The sequence below is a fragment of the Tachypleus tridentatus genome, chromosome 11 (assembly GCF_004210375.1).
Source record: "Tachypleus tridentatus isolate NWPU-2018 chromosome 11, ASM421037v1, whole genome shotgun sequence".
NCBI lineage: Eukaryota > Metazoa > Arthropoda > Merostomata > Xiphosura > Limulidae > Tachypleus > Tachypleus tridentatus.
Window position 1 is genome coordinate 65,295,897 of NC_134835.1, and position 13,276 is coordinate 65,309,172.

The 13,276-nt window shown below is 31.1% G+C and overlaps 1 protein-coding gene across 7 annotated transcripts in view; it reads left to right on the plus strand.

The window, feature by feature from the left end:
- The window catches only part of LOC143232338 (transmembrane protein 164), a 58,596-nt gene extending 45,673 nt beyond the window's left edge, over window positions 1–12,923 (plus strand). For all 7 annotated transcript variants that reach the window (XM_076467639.1, XM_076467640.1, XM_076467641.1 and 4 more), the window contains one exon: window positions 295–12,923. In XM_076467639.1, coding sequence (XP_076323754.1) covers window positions 295–597 — 303 coding nt within the window. In that variant the 3' untranslated portion in view covers window positions 598–12,923. The remainder of the gene's footprint in view (window positions 1–294) is intronic.
- Window positions 12,924–13,276: the final 353 nt, after the last annotated feature.

Genomic DNA, 13,276 nt, shown 5'->3' on the forward strand with positions numbered 1-13,276 from the left:
ATTTGATGTTTAGTTGAAACATCATTATATTATTTCTTTCATGACTTAACATATGTTGTCTGCTCTGGTAATAACTGAAATTATTTGAGACATCAGTGCTGTCTGAAGAATGTACACATACAAGTATTATAAAGTACATTTATCATTTTTGCTGAAGATGTGTATGTGAATTACAGAAATGTTATAGTTACAACTTTATCTCAAGTAAAGGTAAATAATATAAGGCCATGTGTTACCTTCTTTTTCTTTCAGATAAATGTTGCAAATGTATATGTTGTTTTGTTTTTACTGCAGGTGACTCAGGTGAACTTGAATAACATGCTCTGTCCAGCTGTGTCTGATCCATTTTATGGACCAAACTACAGACTGTGGGCCATTGGTCATCAGACATTGCTCATACTGAGTATTGGAAAGCTCTATACTGCTGTTAGTCTTTTTGTACTAGAAGCTATGGGAACAGTAGTGTGGACAGGGGAGAAGTATGTTGCTATGGCTACACAGCGAGTTCAACAACTGTGCAACTTGTGTCGGGTTCAAGGCCAGAATGGACAGTATTCAGGATGGAAAAGAAATATTGGGGATGAACATCAGGACTGACAATTGTATATGTAGGGAAGAATGGTTGTTATTTCAGATTAAATAACTTCAATTCTTGTTTAAAATATTTACTTAATTTTTTTTTTTTAGTGGAGGATATGATACACTGTTTAGAAAGGATAAATAATCACATCTTATATAGAAGAATATGGAAAATAATATTTTGATGGTAGAAAGAATGCAGTTCTTCTTATAAGCTTATTGCCAATGTTTGTTTAATTATGGTCATGCTATAATTAATTTACAATAGAACTATGATTAGCTGTATTTTGTGGTGTTATAAAGTTGATGTTTTTTTGGTTTTTTGATATTATCTTGAAATTTTTGTTGTACAAGTTTGTTCATCCACAAATTGACCAATAACTCCATTAGTCACATGAATACACAATATCCAAAATTTCATTATTTTATAAGCAATTCTATCTCTTATTAAACCTTCTTGAGATTGAACAGTTTGATTGTTAGTAGAAGGAAAGTAAGGTTGCAAGGGGTATCTCCAGTTGTTACTGATTACAAAGTTAAAGCAAAGTAATTTGAGTGCCGTAACTTTCAGTTTACTTCAGGGCAATGGTAATTTGTATAGGTGACTTTTTGTAGTATTTAAAGAAGCATTTTGTCATTATATTTACAAGTTCAATAAGTTAGTTTTTTAATACATGTAAGAAAATTAGGGAATTTTTTTAATGGTTAGTAGGAGATTAGGTAACCTTAATTTGCTAGTGATATTGAAGGTTTTAAGGTTTGAATATACTAACTTTGAACAACGTTTTTGGATACATTAATAGTTTTCTACTATCATATTACACAGTACTGTATGTCATATCATTAATGTCTCTCTTCAGTTCCACAAATTCCTTTGGTATAGTACTGCTATTTCAGTCCCATTGTACAATGTGTTACATATAAAATATAGCTCTTTATTTCAGTCTTATTACAATATTCAGTGACATAATTCTTCTATATCTATTCTGTTGCACTGTGCCATAGACATAATAGTGCTGTTTCATAATTCCTTTGTATAGCACACTGTATTATATTGATGTTATCTAAGATTTCAAATATGTAGTAAGAACATAAAAAAAATTGTTGCCCAGAAAGAAGCTGGATCTATAAAAATCTGAACACAATATATGCGACACAATAATATAATTGTTCTTAAATGTTTTATTATAGTACTTGTAACTAATGAGCTTTAGAGTAATGTAGATAGAAGTCTTTGAATTCAGACTAATATTAGTTGACAGTCCCAGGGTTTGTATTGAACCTTCACAGTGAGACGTGTTACCTTGAAGGAGGTACAAGAAAGTTCCTTTACTTGTGTTACCAGTAACCTTTTGGCTCTATTTTTCTATTAATTCTTCATATTTTGCTTTTCCTAGCTCCACAGTATGGTGATTTGTTGCCCAGCAGTTTCATTCCCTCAGATGTTAATAAAGATCTTCTGTGGTTACTGTTTTTATCTTGCTAGTGCAGAGTAGGTTGATAACCTATGATTAGAGATGTGATTGGTTTCATTTGTGAGCTTATCTGTTTCCTCATTTAGCATTTTTACATCTAGCATATATATCCAAATGATAGTCTCACCATGAAGTTGCTTTGCTTTCTCCTATCCATCTTGGGACCAGCCACTTTGAATTTTACAAAATACTGCTACTAGGTAAGTCATAGGTATTATTTTGGTGGCACTGTTTAGTTGTGATTGATTGCTTTATTTAGAGATTGTTTTATGATTTCAGCTCCACCTTTGTGATGTTTGTAGAAAATGTGAATGTTTCATCAGCTTTATTAATTGATTGTGTGGAATTAAGCACAAAGCTACACAATGGACTATCTGTGCTCTGCCTGCCATGGGTATTGAAACTGGGGTTCTAGCAATGCAAGTCTTGCAGACATACTGCTGTACTACTGAGGAGCACATCAGTCTTATGCAGAATGTTGTTACTTCATGAGATGATGAATGCCTAACTAGTTCTGTTTCTGCATTAATGAATGCCTGTCCACCATAGTCTTTAAATAGGTGCTGACAGGCTTTTACTGCTTAAATCTTTTCTTAGCCTTTGTATTTCCTGTTTAGGCTTATTTCCAAAGATCTATTTGTGATGAATTGTGTCAGTGGTCACACTGCACTACTTGTCTAGTAGTGAGGCACACTTCAGACAGTCTCTTGCTTTACTGGTGTCTTTGGTATCATTGTACAACTGGAATATATGAGTTGAGAAGGACAGAGGCTCAGTGGTGGAATGCAGAGCTTTTACAGTGACTGCAGTGCCTTTGTCAAGAATTTTGCTTGTCAGTGTTATTGGTTTTCTGTGATGCTATTTAGACTTGTGGAATGTAACAGGACTCTTAAGGTGGCCAAAGTACAAGCTGTGACTAGATTTAATCACATTTTTTTTGTATCATTTCAATCTTGTATAGCTATGTAACTTGTACTGATCATGTGTAATACATAATCCAGGATGAAACAGATAAGACATTCATGGAGCCTAAGTAGGTGACATTCTTTGGCTCTATTTCCTGCTACAATTTTCAGTGTATTAATGCTTTTGTTAGGTTTGGTTATCATGTTAATGTCACAAGTGAACATGTGTTGTCTAAGATTATACCCAGATACGTAAGAGTTTATTCCAAGAGGAATGCATATCCAGTAAAGATAGTGATGATTTTTCCCTCATTAGAGTTTTTGTTGTTTGATGTGCAAAGCATGGCTGTGGGTTTGGGAGGATTAATGACCATTTTGTTATCCTGCTAAGAGATGATTGCATTTTTAATTTGATTTCAGCTATGCTATGGCCTTTGTTGTACACTATAATATCATCAACAAAGGTTAGGTTACAGGATGTGTTTGGTGACTGATGCAGTAAGCTAGGTCTGTGGAGTATATTTTAAATGAGGACTGGATAGAGTAGTAATCTTTGAGACAGACCAATGTTGGTGGTGATTCAGTCTGATTACCAGCTCCTGTTTTTCATCGTTCATTTTTTGATACTTTAGTAGCAATCCATCTTGCACATTTTAGGTTGTATGCAAACTTGAAGGAGGAAAATTGTTTTGGATATATTCAGATATTAGCGTTCACTTTACATTTGAAGAGAGAGAATAAGATCTACGATTTATTGTTTTAGTTTTCTAAAACTTCCAGTTCACATTCTCTCATAGTTAGCTCAGGCCCACAGTGATGACCAGGTCTGGTACGTAAACAATGCAAATTAAATTGAATAAATTAATCTTTGGAAGTATAAGATTCAAATAAGCTTGTGGGTTTTTGAGTTTCTACCTTCCTGGCTTTTCGAGAATGCCAAAAAGTTTATTTTATTATGGTTTTTAAGCTTTCCGACAGTTTCAGCATGGTAAACTTAACCTTTAGAAGAATGTCAATCAGAAATATTGTTCTGAACAAAACAGTGCCAATTTAATACTTTTAGCTTCAAATCAAATATAGTTTTATCTAATTATCCTATTAGTGTTTCTGAGCATTAGTTGTAACAGTGTCATGCAATTACCTATATCTCAGGTGACATATCTTTTCTATATCTCAAATTTGAGACATCCTGGGCTAGTGATTGAGATGCATGAGGAAATTTTTTTTGGTTTTTCTCCCCTCTAGCCAGTTTGGCTTTGAATTTGGTGGAGACTCATTTACAGATTGAAACAAAGTGATAACAACTTATGTTATTGATATGTTCCTAGAAAGAATATTTCTGAACAAATTCTTACTCAGTTACAACCTTTATTTCTCATTTTTACATCCTTTATTTGATACTTGTATATTTCATTTTATTTATGTGGTATCAGTGTTATAGGAAATGTTTTACATTGAACAATATGAAGTAGATTTGTTAGTTAAATTATTTTGCACACAATCGTACCAAGTTTTGTTTCATAAAGAAAACAAACACCTCTGGTTTTAGCCTTATTAGTTTAATGATTGCTAAAATGTGCATGAATATCCCCATGAAGAACTGTTAAAAATATTTAAAACTTATTACTTATAGTTATATTACTTGTATTACTAACAGTTAAAAAGGTTAGCTTGATTATAATTTTGTTGTGATAAAGTGAAACTGTGTGAAGTGTATTTCAAGACAAAACAAAAATAACATTAGTAATTGTATTAAATAAAGGGTATTGGAATTTCTACAAGAATGTAGGAAGACTTAAAAATCAGTAACAGAAAGCTGAATGGGGGTAGCCATTGTTAATTGCTTTTTAAAAAGAAAAAAGTGAAATATTTTCACATTCTCAAGCCTATAAATCCATACAAATATTAGATACAAGATATTTACAAAAGCTATGTAACCCACAGAGCTTGTCAAATTACAAAACATTTCATCCAGTAGTTGGTTTTTTTTGCATTACATTAAAACAAACCATACAATAAATACATTGCATTTATGCATCTAGGTGCTTAAAGAACTAAATACAATAAAACCTATTAAAATAGTATGTCATGAAAAAAACACTAAATGAAAGGCAGTATTTTTTCTATCTTGTCATGTTATTGCATTGCACACCTTGTTGTGTGAAATAAGTTATTTTTACCCCACTGCAAAGTGTCAGTTACTTGATCAAATTTTTCACTTGCTGTATAGGCTCTGTGACTGGACATAGCTTCTCTCTCTCTCTCTCTCTGCAAGATTCAATATGACACAGTAGTAGTGTTCATCTGGGTACTTATTGTACCACAACATAACTTATCAGAATTGAGCATTTTATGTTTCTATATTAGTATATTTTAAGACTACTTCTTATAACAGTTAGTATTTCTGAAAGAACAGAAACAGTGTAACACTAGTAATGTTATTGGAAAGAAAATACAAGTTTCTTAAGAAGTTTTTATTCATTTTGTTTTCTATGGGTATAAAAGCACAGAAAATAAGAAACTAACTGAAAGTATACATCATCACCCTGTAAAGTCAATAAAAAACAAACCTGGTTTTTTAGCTGACAGATTTAATGTTTGCAAACAAAATAGTAACTAAAACCTTAGAATTATTTTTTGGAACTTGCTTATAAAAAATATATGATTGTATAGAGTTCAAACTGAAGAAACTAATTTTACTAGTCTTTTGGTTTTATCATGCACCACAGGAAGTACATAATTTTACATACAGAATATAAGGCTTTTTTCATTTTTGATCTAGTGAACTTGTGGGTGAAATTGCACTCGTATTATTTTGAAGTGGTGAATTATAGAATGTTTAAGTTTATCAGTTTATCCCCCACTAGTACGGCAGTAAGTCTATGGATTTACAACTACATATTATCGATATTAACATTTTGTAAAAATATATTCATGTATGACTACATTGGAAACACAACAGTAGGACATAGATTAACATTTCTTTGACTTTTCCACCATCTTTGCAATTTCTTCAAGCAAAATTTTAATTTTGAAGACTTGATTTGCTGGTTTTATGAAAGTATTTGATTTTGCCAAATCAGTCAAATTACCTTGTTTTTTGACTTTGTCAGCAAGATCCATCAGCAGCCTCAATTAAGGATGCTATATTTCAAATTTTTTTGGCATGTAGAATTTTTGCAATATCCTCAAGGATAAGTTTCTTTTCTTTTCCATCCAGTTCATTTGTCTCCCTCTCTTGATCAAGATACTGGTTATATTTCTGTCTACCACTTTGAGTGGCAGTAAGCAGTTATTTTGACAGAACTACTATTAAAAAGATCTCCAACTGTAACTATACATATTTGTAGATTAACTGCTGACCATCAAAGGAGTCAATCTTCATATTTGGAAGCAGAAGAGCTCTTTTTAACATTTTCTTGGTCATAAAAAAAAAAAAAAGTCAATGTTTTACAACACTCCATAAGGACTTGTAATACTTTGCTTGGCTTCAACAAAAAAGTTGTGCATTGGTTTCGAGGTCAAAATCCTTAAAGATGTGGAAATTTGGCTTCACAACCTGGAATAAAAATAAGTCATACTGTCTGGTTAAGTGATTACATTCTTCTACTCTGAAAGATTCAAACTGACAAGAGTGAATAGTACACACTGAAAATGAGGCTTACCATCCATCACATTTCAGGTCATTTTTAGAGGAGGAAAACAGTTGATATTATGAGTAAATAAGTATTTTGATGGACTCTTCACTTGCAATTTCTTTGTTAAAACAGCCAAGAACTCTTTGCAGAATTGCAGCCATGTCTCTGGAGTTACATTCTTTCTGGCAATCAATACTTTTGTATTTTCTGTTGCATAAAAATCAATATTGACGTGCTTAACGAATTTGATATTTTTCATTATTGGTCAAGTTAGTTTTCAAGAATTTAAATGTACTGTCTACTTTGGATAATACATCATGTTTTTAATAGGGTCTGTTCTGAGAGTGAACCACTCTTTTATGGTAGAACAAAATGCAACTTTTTTTTTATGCATTGGTATATTAGAAACATGAAGTGGATAGTTGTAAAAAAAAAACATTTTTATGTGCATTATTTTTATAATTAATCAGGCATTGTGATGAAATATGCCGTTTTTGGTCGTGATTTTTTGAACCTATACTGTTTATAATAATTCATTAGTGGAGGATCTTTTTGGCAGAACAAGGTATAGCATTATTTCTGTAATTTATTAATATCTCCCAAGTCCAAAACAGTGGTGAAATAATTACCCATTTTGCCATGTTATTATATTACATCATAAAAAGGCTACATCATAAATCACTAAATATGCAATAAAAATCAGTTCTTGTGATGTTTTAATAAAATTTTTGTTGATGTGAAGTGTGTGTGTGTGTGTGTGTGTGTATATATATATATACAATTCTGTTTTTATGAAGAAAAATGCAAGCATAATAGCATTTTATTATTCCTTACACACACACACACACACACACACACACACATGCAAAAATATGCAAAAGCTGTTTAGTTATCTTCACTACCAGAGTCCATAAGAAATTCCTCTGCATCATCATATTCCTTTCCACTACATGGGCAGAATTTTGTGCACTGGAGGCCTGAAACGTGACAGTGGTAGGTTTATACATTACTGCATTCACTGTCAAAACAATACAGATGCATCTTTAAATACAATACTGGCTCCAACAAGCTATCCTTTCCAACTTTCCAGCCATTGCCAGTAGGGTTTCCAAGAGTTGGTTTTGGATCCTGGCTGTGGCTTGATAATTAGCTTACTTTATTTGCTGATGAAAATAATTTTTTGAGGGATGGGATGTGGATACTTGTTTGTTGTTATGGCATAGACATAGCTCAATTCATCAAGATTGAACTTTATGGAAATAAGAAGAATGAAACTAAAGGGACAACATGTATGACCAAACTACTGTTATGTTTTTTTTAAAGGTCTGTTGTCTGAAATGATGCCAGTGCAGGCCATATATTTTGATTCTGTTTTAGCTTGTTCAAAATTGTTGTCTCTTTCTTATTTTAAAGAGGCTGTTTGTGGTGTCACATCCAGTTAAAGCATATAGGGCTGGTAAGGACTTGGTCACATAATCACCCAGCTGTTTACAGATGGTGTATATGTATGGGTATAGATCTTTCTCTTGCTGGTGTGTTTACCGCTTTGCTTTACATGTGTATACAGTGATCTTGGTAAAGTATTTTACTACAGTAGTACACTCCAGTACCAAGACATCTGCATCATAAAAGTGAATGATAAGTGTTTGGTAAGTATCAGTGATAACTACAGGGTGGAACACTATTCTGGTATTGGTCTTTTCACATGTACTATAAAGACCTTCTTCACTGTTGATGCCATTGCTTTCTACTCATTTGACAAGGGCCCAAGTTGAAAACCATCTTGCTAGCAAAATACTGTGGCTGTCTGCAAGCATATCTGGGGCTGCTTTCAGTATGTAGTTGCTGATGAATTATGCTAATGCTTCCTTGTTGCTAGCCTTTGTCAAAAACATCATAGTTTGGGACAGTCTTCTTTCTGGTGATCTTGTATTTTACAGAAGGATCATTTCCAGTCATCTCTTGACAGGCTCTCTCAAACTGCTTGTTGGAGTGAGCAACATTATATCAATCAAATAACAGCTCAACTGTATCAGTACATTGACCATTGAGAAGGGCTATTATGTGCAAGATTATGAACTTTCCCAGGTAGTCAAGTCAAATACATAAAATTAATTCATTCCGACACTGGAAAAAAGTTGTGAAACAAGGTTGGAAGTAACACTTATATTCCATCACTATCTGTAGACTTCCTGCTTTGACACAGCCAGAAGCTTTCTAAATATAGCATTTTCTTGAGAGAGATGTAGCACATTTTATACACACAGTTACTTCATCCACAGTCTACCAAACACTGAAATCTTTATCATATCATCACAATATATATAATTTATTTTGCCCTATAAAAAGCCATTCTTACTTCATCCTTGATAATAAACCTTGTATGAGTTGACATAAACTGTTGCTCAGTTAAATATTGTTAAATAACAAAACTTCACATTAGTATAAATAATTAGGAACTGCTGATGATGCAGATTTAGTGGTTTAGAAGTTAGCTTTTTGGATAAAATTTGTGATGAGGGTACTTGTAGACATCCATGTTTGATAAGATGTCAGAATGGATTAATTATTTCAGACATATTTGTTTGGAGTTAGGAGATACTAATACATCAGTAAAATATAGTTCTCATTCTATCAAAGAGAACCTCAAACAATGAAATATGAATAGTGTCAGAGTATAAATTTATAAAATTGTGATCAGAAATGGCATGTATCATCACAATGTGAGATTAATCATATGAATAATATATAGTTATACAGTATTGAAGGCTACTGTATAATCTTCATTTGGGTACCATTTTTGATAACACAAAAACTGACAAAGTTATCACAGTTTTCATGATTTTTAATGTAGCATTACATAGCACATTTTTATCTAGGGTACCTATGAATATCTGTACATAACCTGTTTATATATATGTTTTTGTTTCTCACAGCTATCCATTTTATACTTCTAAAATACCAATGCATTAAGAAAAAATGGTTGTTTTTTGTTTTACTGTGGGGAGGGGTACCTTCAATTTTTAGCACCCTTTTTGAGAATGGCCAGAATAGTATTTACAACTGCTATCAGAAGATTTGTAATCATAGACAGAATTGTGTCTGACAGAAAAGCAATACAGTGTGGTCAGTTTAATATTTCATTAGAAATGTAGAGTTATTTAAACACTGAAATATAAACTGATAACTTTGCTGTGGAATTGATATCATTTGTTGCAAGTTTCTCAGTGTTAAATATTTGACTTTTTGGTAATGTGTAAGAGGTTACTTTGACTTCAGCTGTTTTGATCTACATTTGGAAATTTGAAATAATTTCTAGTTGACCTTTGTGCAACAGGTACATTCTCTACTCATCAGGTAGAACAAAATTTCAGTTCATATTTATGAGGCTAAGTAATTTTCTCAAAGTCTTTTCATTTGGCTGGAGAATTTTTAAAAAGGTGGTACAATGATTTACTGTACTATGTTAAATGATATTATCTTGTGTAGTATATATAATAATTTAACATTTGAAGTTTCTTATTAATGTTAATAAAGAATGACAGTTAACAGTACTTATTTATGCTTCTACTATAAATCAACTCCTGAAAACAGAGAATAGAACTGGGAAAAGGTATCTAGGGTTGAAGCATCAAGATTGAAGTTTTTAAGAAATATTGATGATTTATTATGTATTTTTGTAGTCAAGTCCCTTTAACTCAAAAGTGTATAACACTGTGTATCTATTGCATGGTTAATTCTTATTTTGTGGTAATGAGTACTGAAAAAAAAAGACATTTATTTTTTTTCCTTTTTATCAAGTATGTCAAACATCTCAAAATGTTACATGAAGAGTTATTGATATTTCTTTTATAGTGACAGTTATACAACTTTTTGAAAAAATTGCTAATGAATGGTTTGCTTAAAATGCATATAAGAACAAAGTTTAAAAATATGAGGTGTATTGGGTTAAAGTAGTATGTTTACTGTGGAAAATTATTTTCAGTTTCCTGTTATATGCTTGGTCAAAATATCACCACATTAGATGCTGTGAATATGAAACTGGTAATATAAATATATTTTAACTTTGTTAATTGCATTTCTAGTATGTTTTCTTTAATGACTTGGTAAACAAATGTTTGAGGATATATTTCTAAACCCTAGGATTCAACATAATTTAAAATGTTAGTGGTAGTTTGTAAGTGTTGGATTCATAAAATAATGTTTGGTTTTAAGTTTGGTGTATAAAAAATATTACAGAATTGATTACATCTTCTTTATAAACTTACTAATTTATGATGAGTGACACGGTGCTAACTTTATTGTCAAATGAACAATGATTTTATCTTTTCCTTGTATTTGTATTCTGTGAGATAAAAGAAAGGTTAGGCATCACTGTCTTATACATAAAGTACTCCAGCAGTTTGTAAACTAACATACATATATACCTGTTTGTCTTATTTATTTTCTTGTAGTGTAAAACAGAGCCATTGTATACTATAGTCTGGTGTTTTCTATAATTATTCCAATTTATATTAGAAAGTCTACACATCAGTTTTATAAGTGCCTATATTATTAGAAAAGTTAATGTTTTGTGTTTATTTATACTAACATTTCTGTGCTTATTAGTTGAACTATGCTGTGTAGATGGGTTGGTTTATCTTTTTTAAGAGTGCATCAGGTGATGCAAAATGTGGTTGCATGGAATGCCAGTATTAGTTTAAAATGTTTTCTGTAAGGTAAATCAGATTGCTTGGAGAATAAAAGATGTTTAGTCTTAAAAAAATTTTGTAACTACTACCTCGATTTTTATTTTTTAAATGACAATCCTGGTTAATGAACTTAACATAAAGTTATTACATGTGTTTCTCAGTGTTTCATAATTATTGTTATGAAGATACATTGATCAAGATAATTATGGATTATTTATGAGAACTTAATTTTTTACCATTTAACTGAAATATTAAAATATTTGAAACTGTAGAAGTCTATGACCACGAAAGTAGATTTTTTAAGTTCAAGTAAGCCATTACATTTATGACAAAAAGTGTAATTTATTAGCTAAATCAAAGTAACGTGATAATTCATTGAAGATACAAACATTGCAGTTACAGCTTAAACCTTTTTATTGGAAACTGTTATTTATAAACAGAAAAAAACAACAACAAATTATTTCATTAGTTATATTCCACTTTTCACATCATTATTTAAGAAGTTTTTATATTTTTACAATATTAAAAGAAATTATAACTTTTAATGTTATTTTCATTACTTAATAATTAAAGAAGTGTGTGAGAAGAATTGTGGTTAGGTGCTTCAGAAAAGAGCTTTCCAGACTTGTCTAAGAGGAACATGTAATTGAAACTTGTGCTAAAGCTGATGTTTGGTGTATTGTTTTATTATGCCATGAAAGTTTTACACCTAAACATAGTGTCAAAAACAAAATTTTTTTGTTTTTAAATTGGTAAGTCTTGCAAATTGATTTTGTCAGTGCATTACCATGAATGAATCTTTCAGTTCTTAAAAGGAATAAAAAAGTCCATACGTATATAAGAATTCCATATTTACTATAGAAAGTAACATTTACATCTTAATAGATAACTGAATTCTTTTGAGAAATTCTATTTTAATGCTTGTAAAATGATAATCTATGTACATGTATGGTAATATTAGCATGTTATGAATACAGAACATTCCACATGAAGCTCATGCTGATTCAAGGCAATAAATAAGTTGACCAGCGAATTTTTCTCTGTTTAAAAACAAAACGAAAAAAAACGTTCATTATTAGGATGCAGGGCAAATTGGAATTACAACAGATAAAAGTATCATGTACTAGAAGGTTTAAGTTGATGTTTAATTGCAGTATAACGTATGGAAGGTATAATGAAACGTAGTTCTTCATTATACAAGGTGCAGTTAACTTGAAGTCGTTTAACTACCACTGCATGATATCGGAAATAACAGTCATTACAATCGGGTGTCCAAATTTTTCCTCTAGATGTTTCTTATAACCCTTCTTTATTGATTTTGTAATTCAGAAAGTAGACAAATTATACCATTATTGTGAAATGTTTGTAAGCTTATTATGGGCATAAAAGCCCAGAAAATTAAGTTTTTAAAAGTTGATTACCTGAAAGGGTGATTTTTAGTTTTATTTTTGTATCATTCCTAGGTATGGTTGTACCAGGCACATTTGAAATAATTTATTAATTAATTACTATTTCTCTTAGAAATTTAGATTTATCTTTCGTTTTTATCTATGATAGTAATCATGTTAGGTTCGAGTTTTGTTTGTTTTTCCTTTTTATGTATTAGTTGAGTTAATAAAAAGCATTATTTGAATATATGTTGATTCATTTTGTTCCAAAGCATCGTTAGTTTTCGACTAGTTTTTTTTTCTTCTATTTTTGCAATGTTAGATTTTAGAAATCTAAACCTATAGTAAGAACACTTTAGCAGATCACAAAAAGACATTTATAAAATTTTAGGCTAGTTCATAAAAATATCTTAATGTATGACGTTTATACTGATCACCTTTGAACTAGATACTGAACATGGATTAACAGCGAAGTTACATTTTCCATATACTATAAAATGGCCTTTATAGTAACGAGTTTTATATTTTTCATAATATTCAACCTTTAATGAACTCGAACAATCAATTACACTAACACCTGCTGTTTTTGGATAGGTGTTC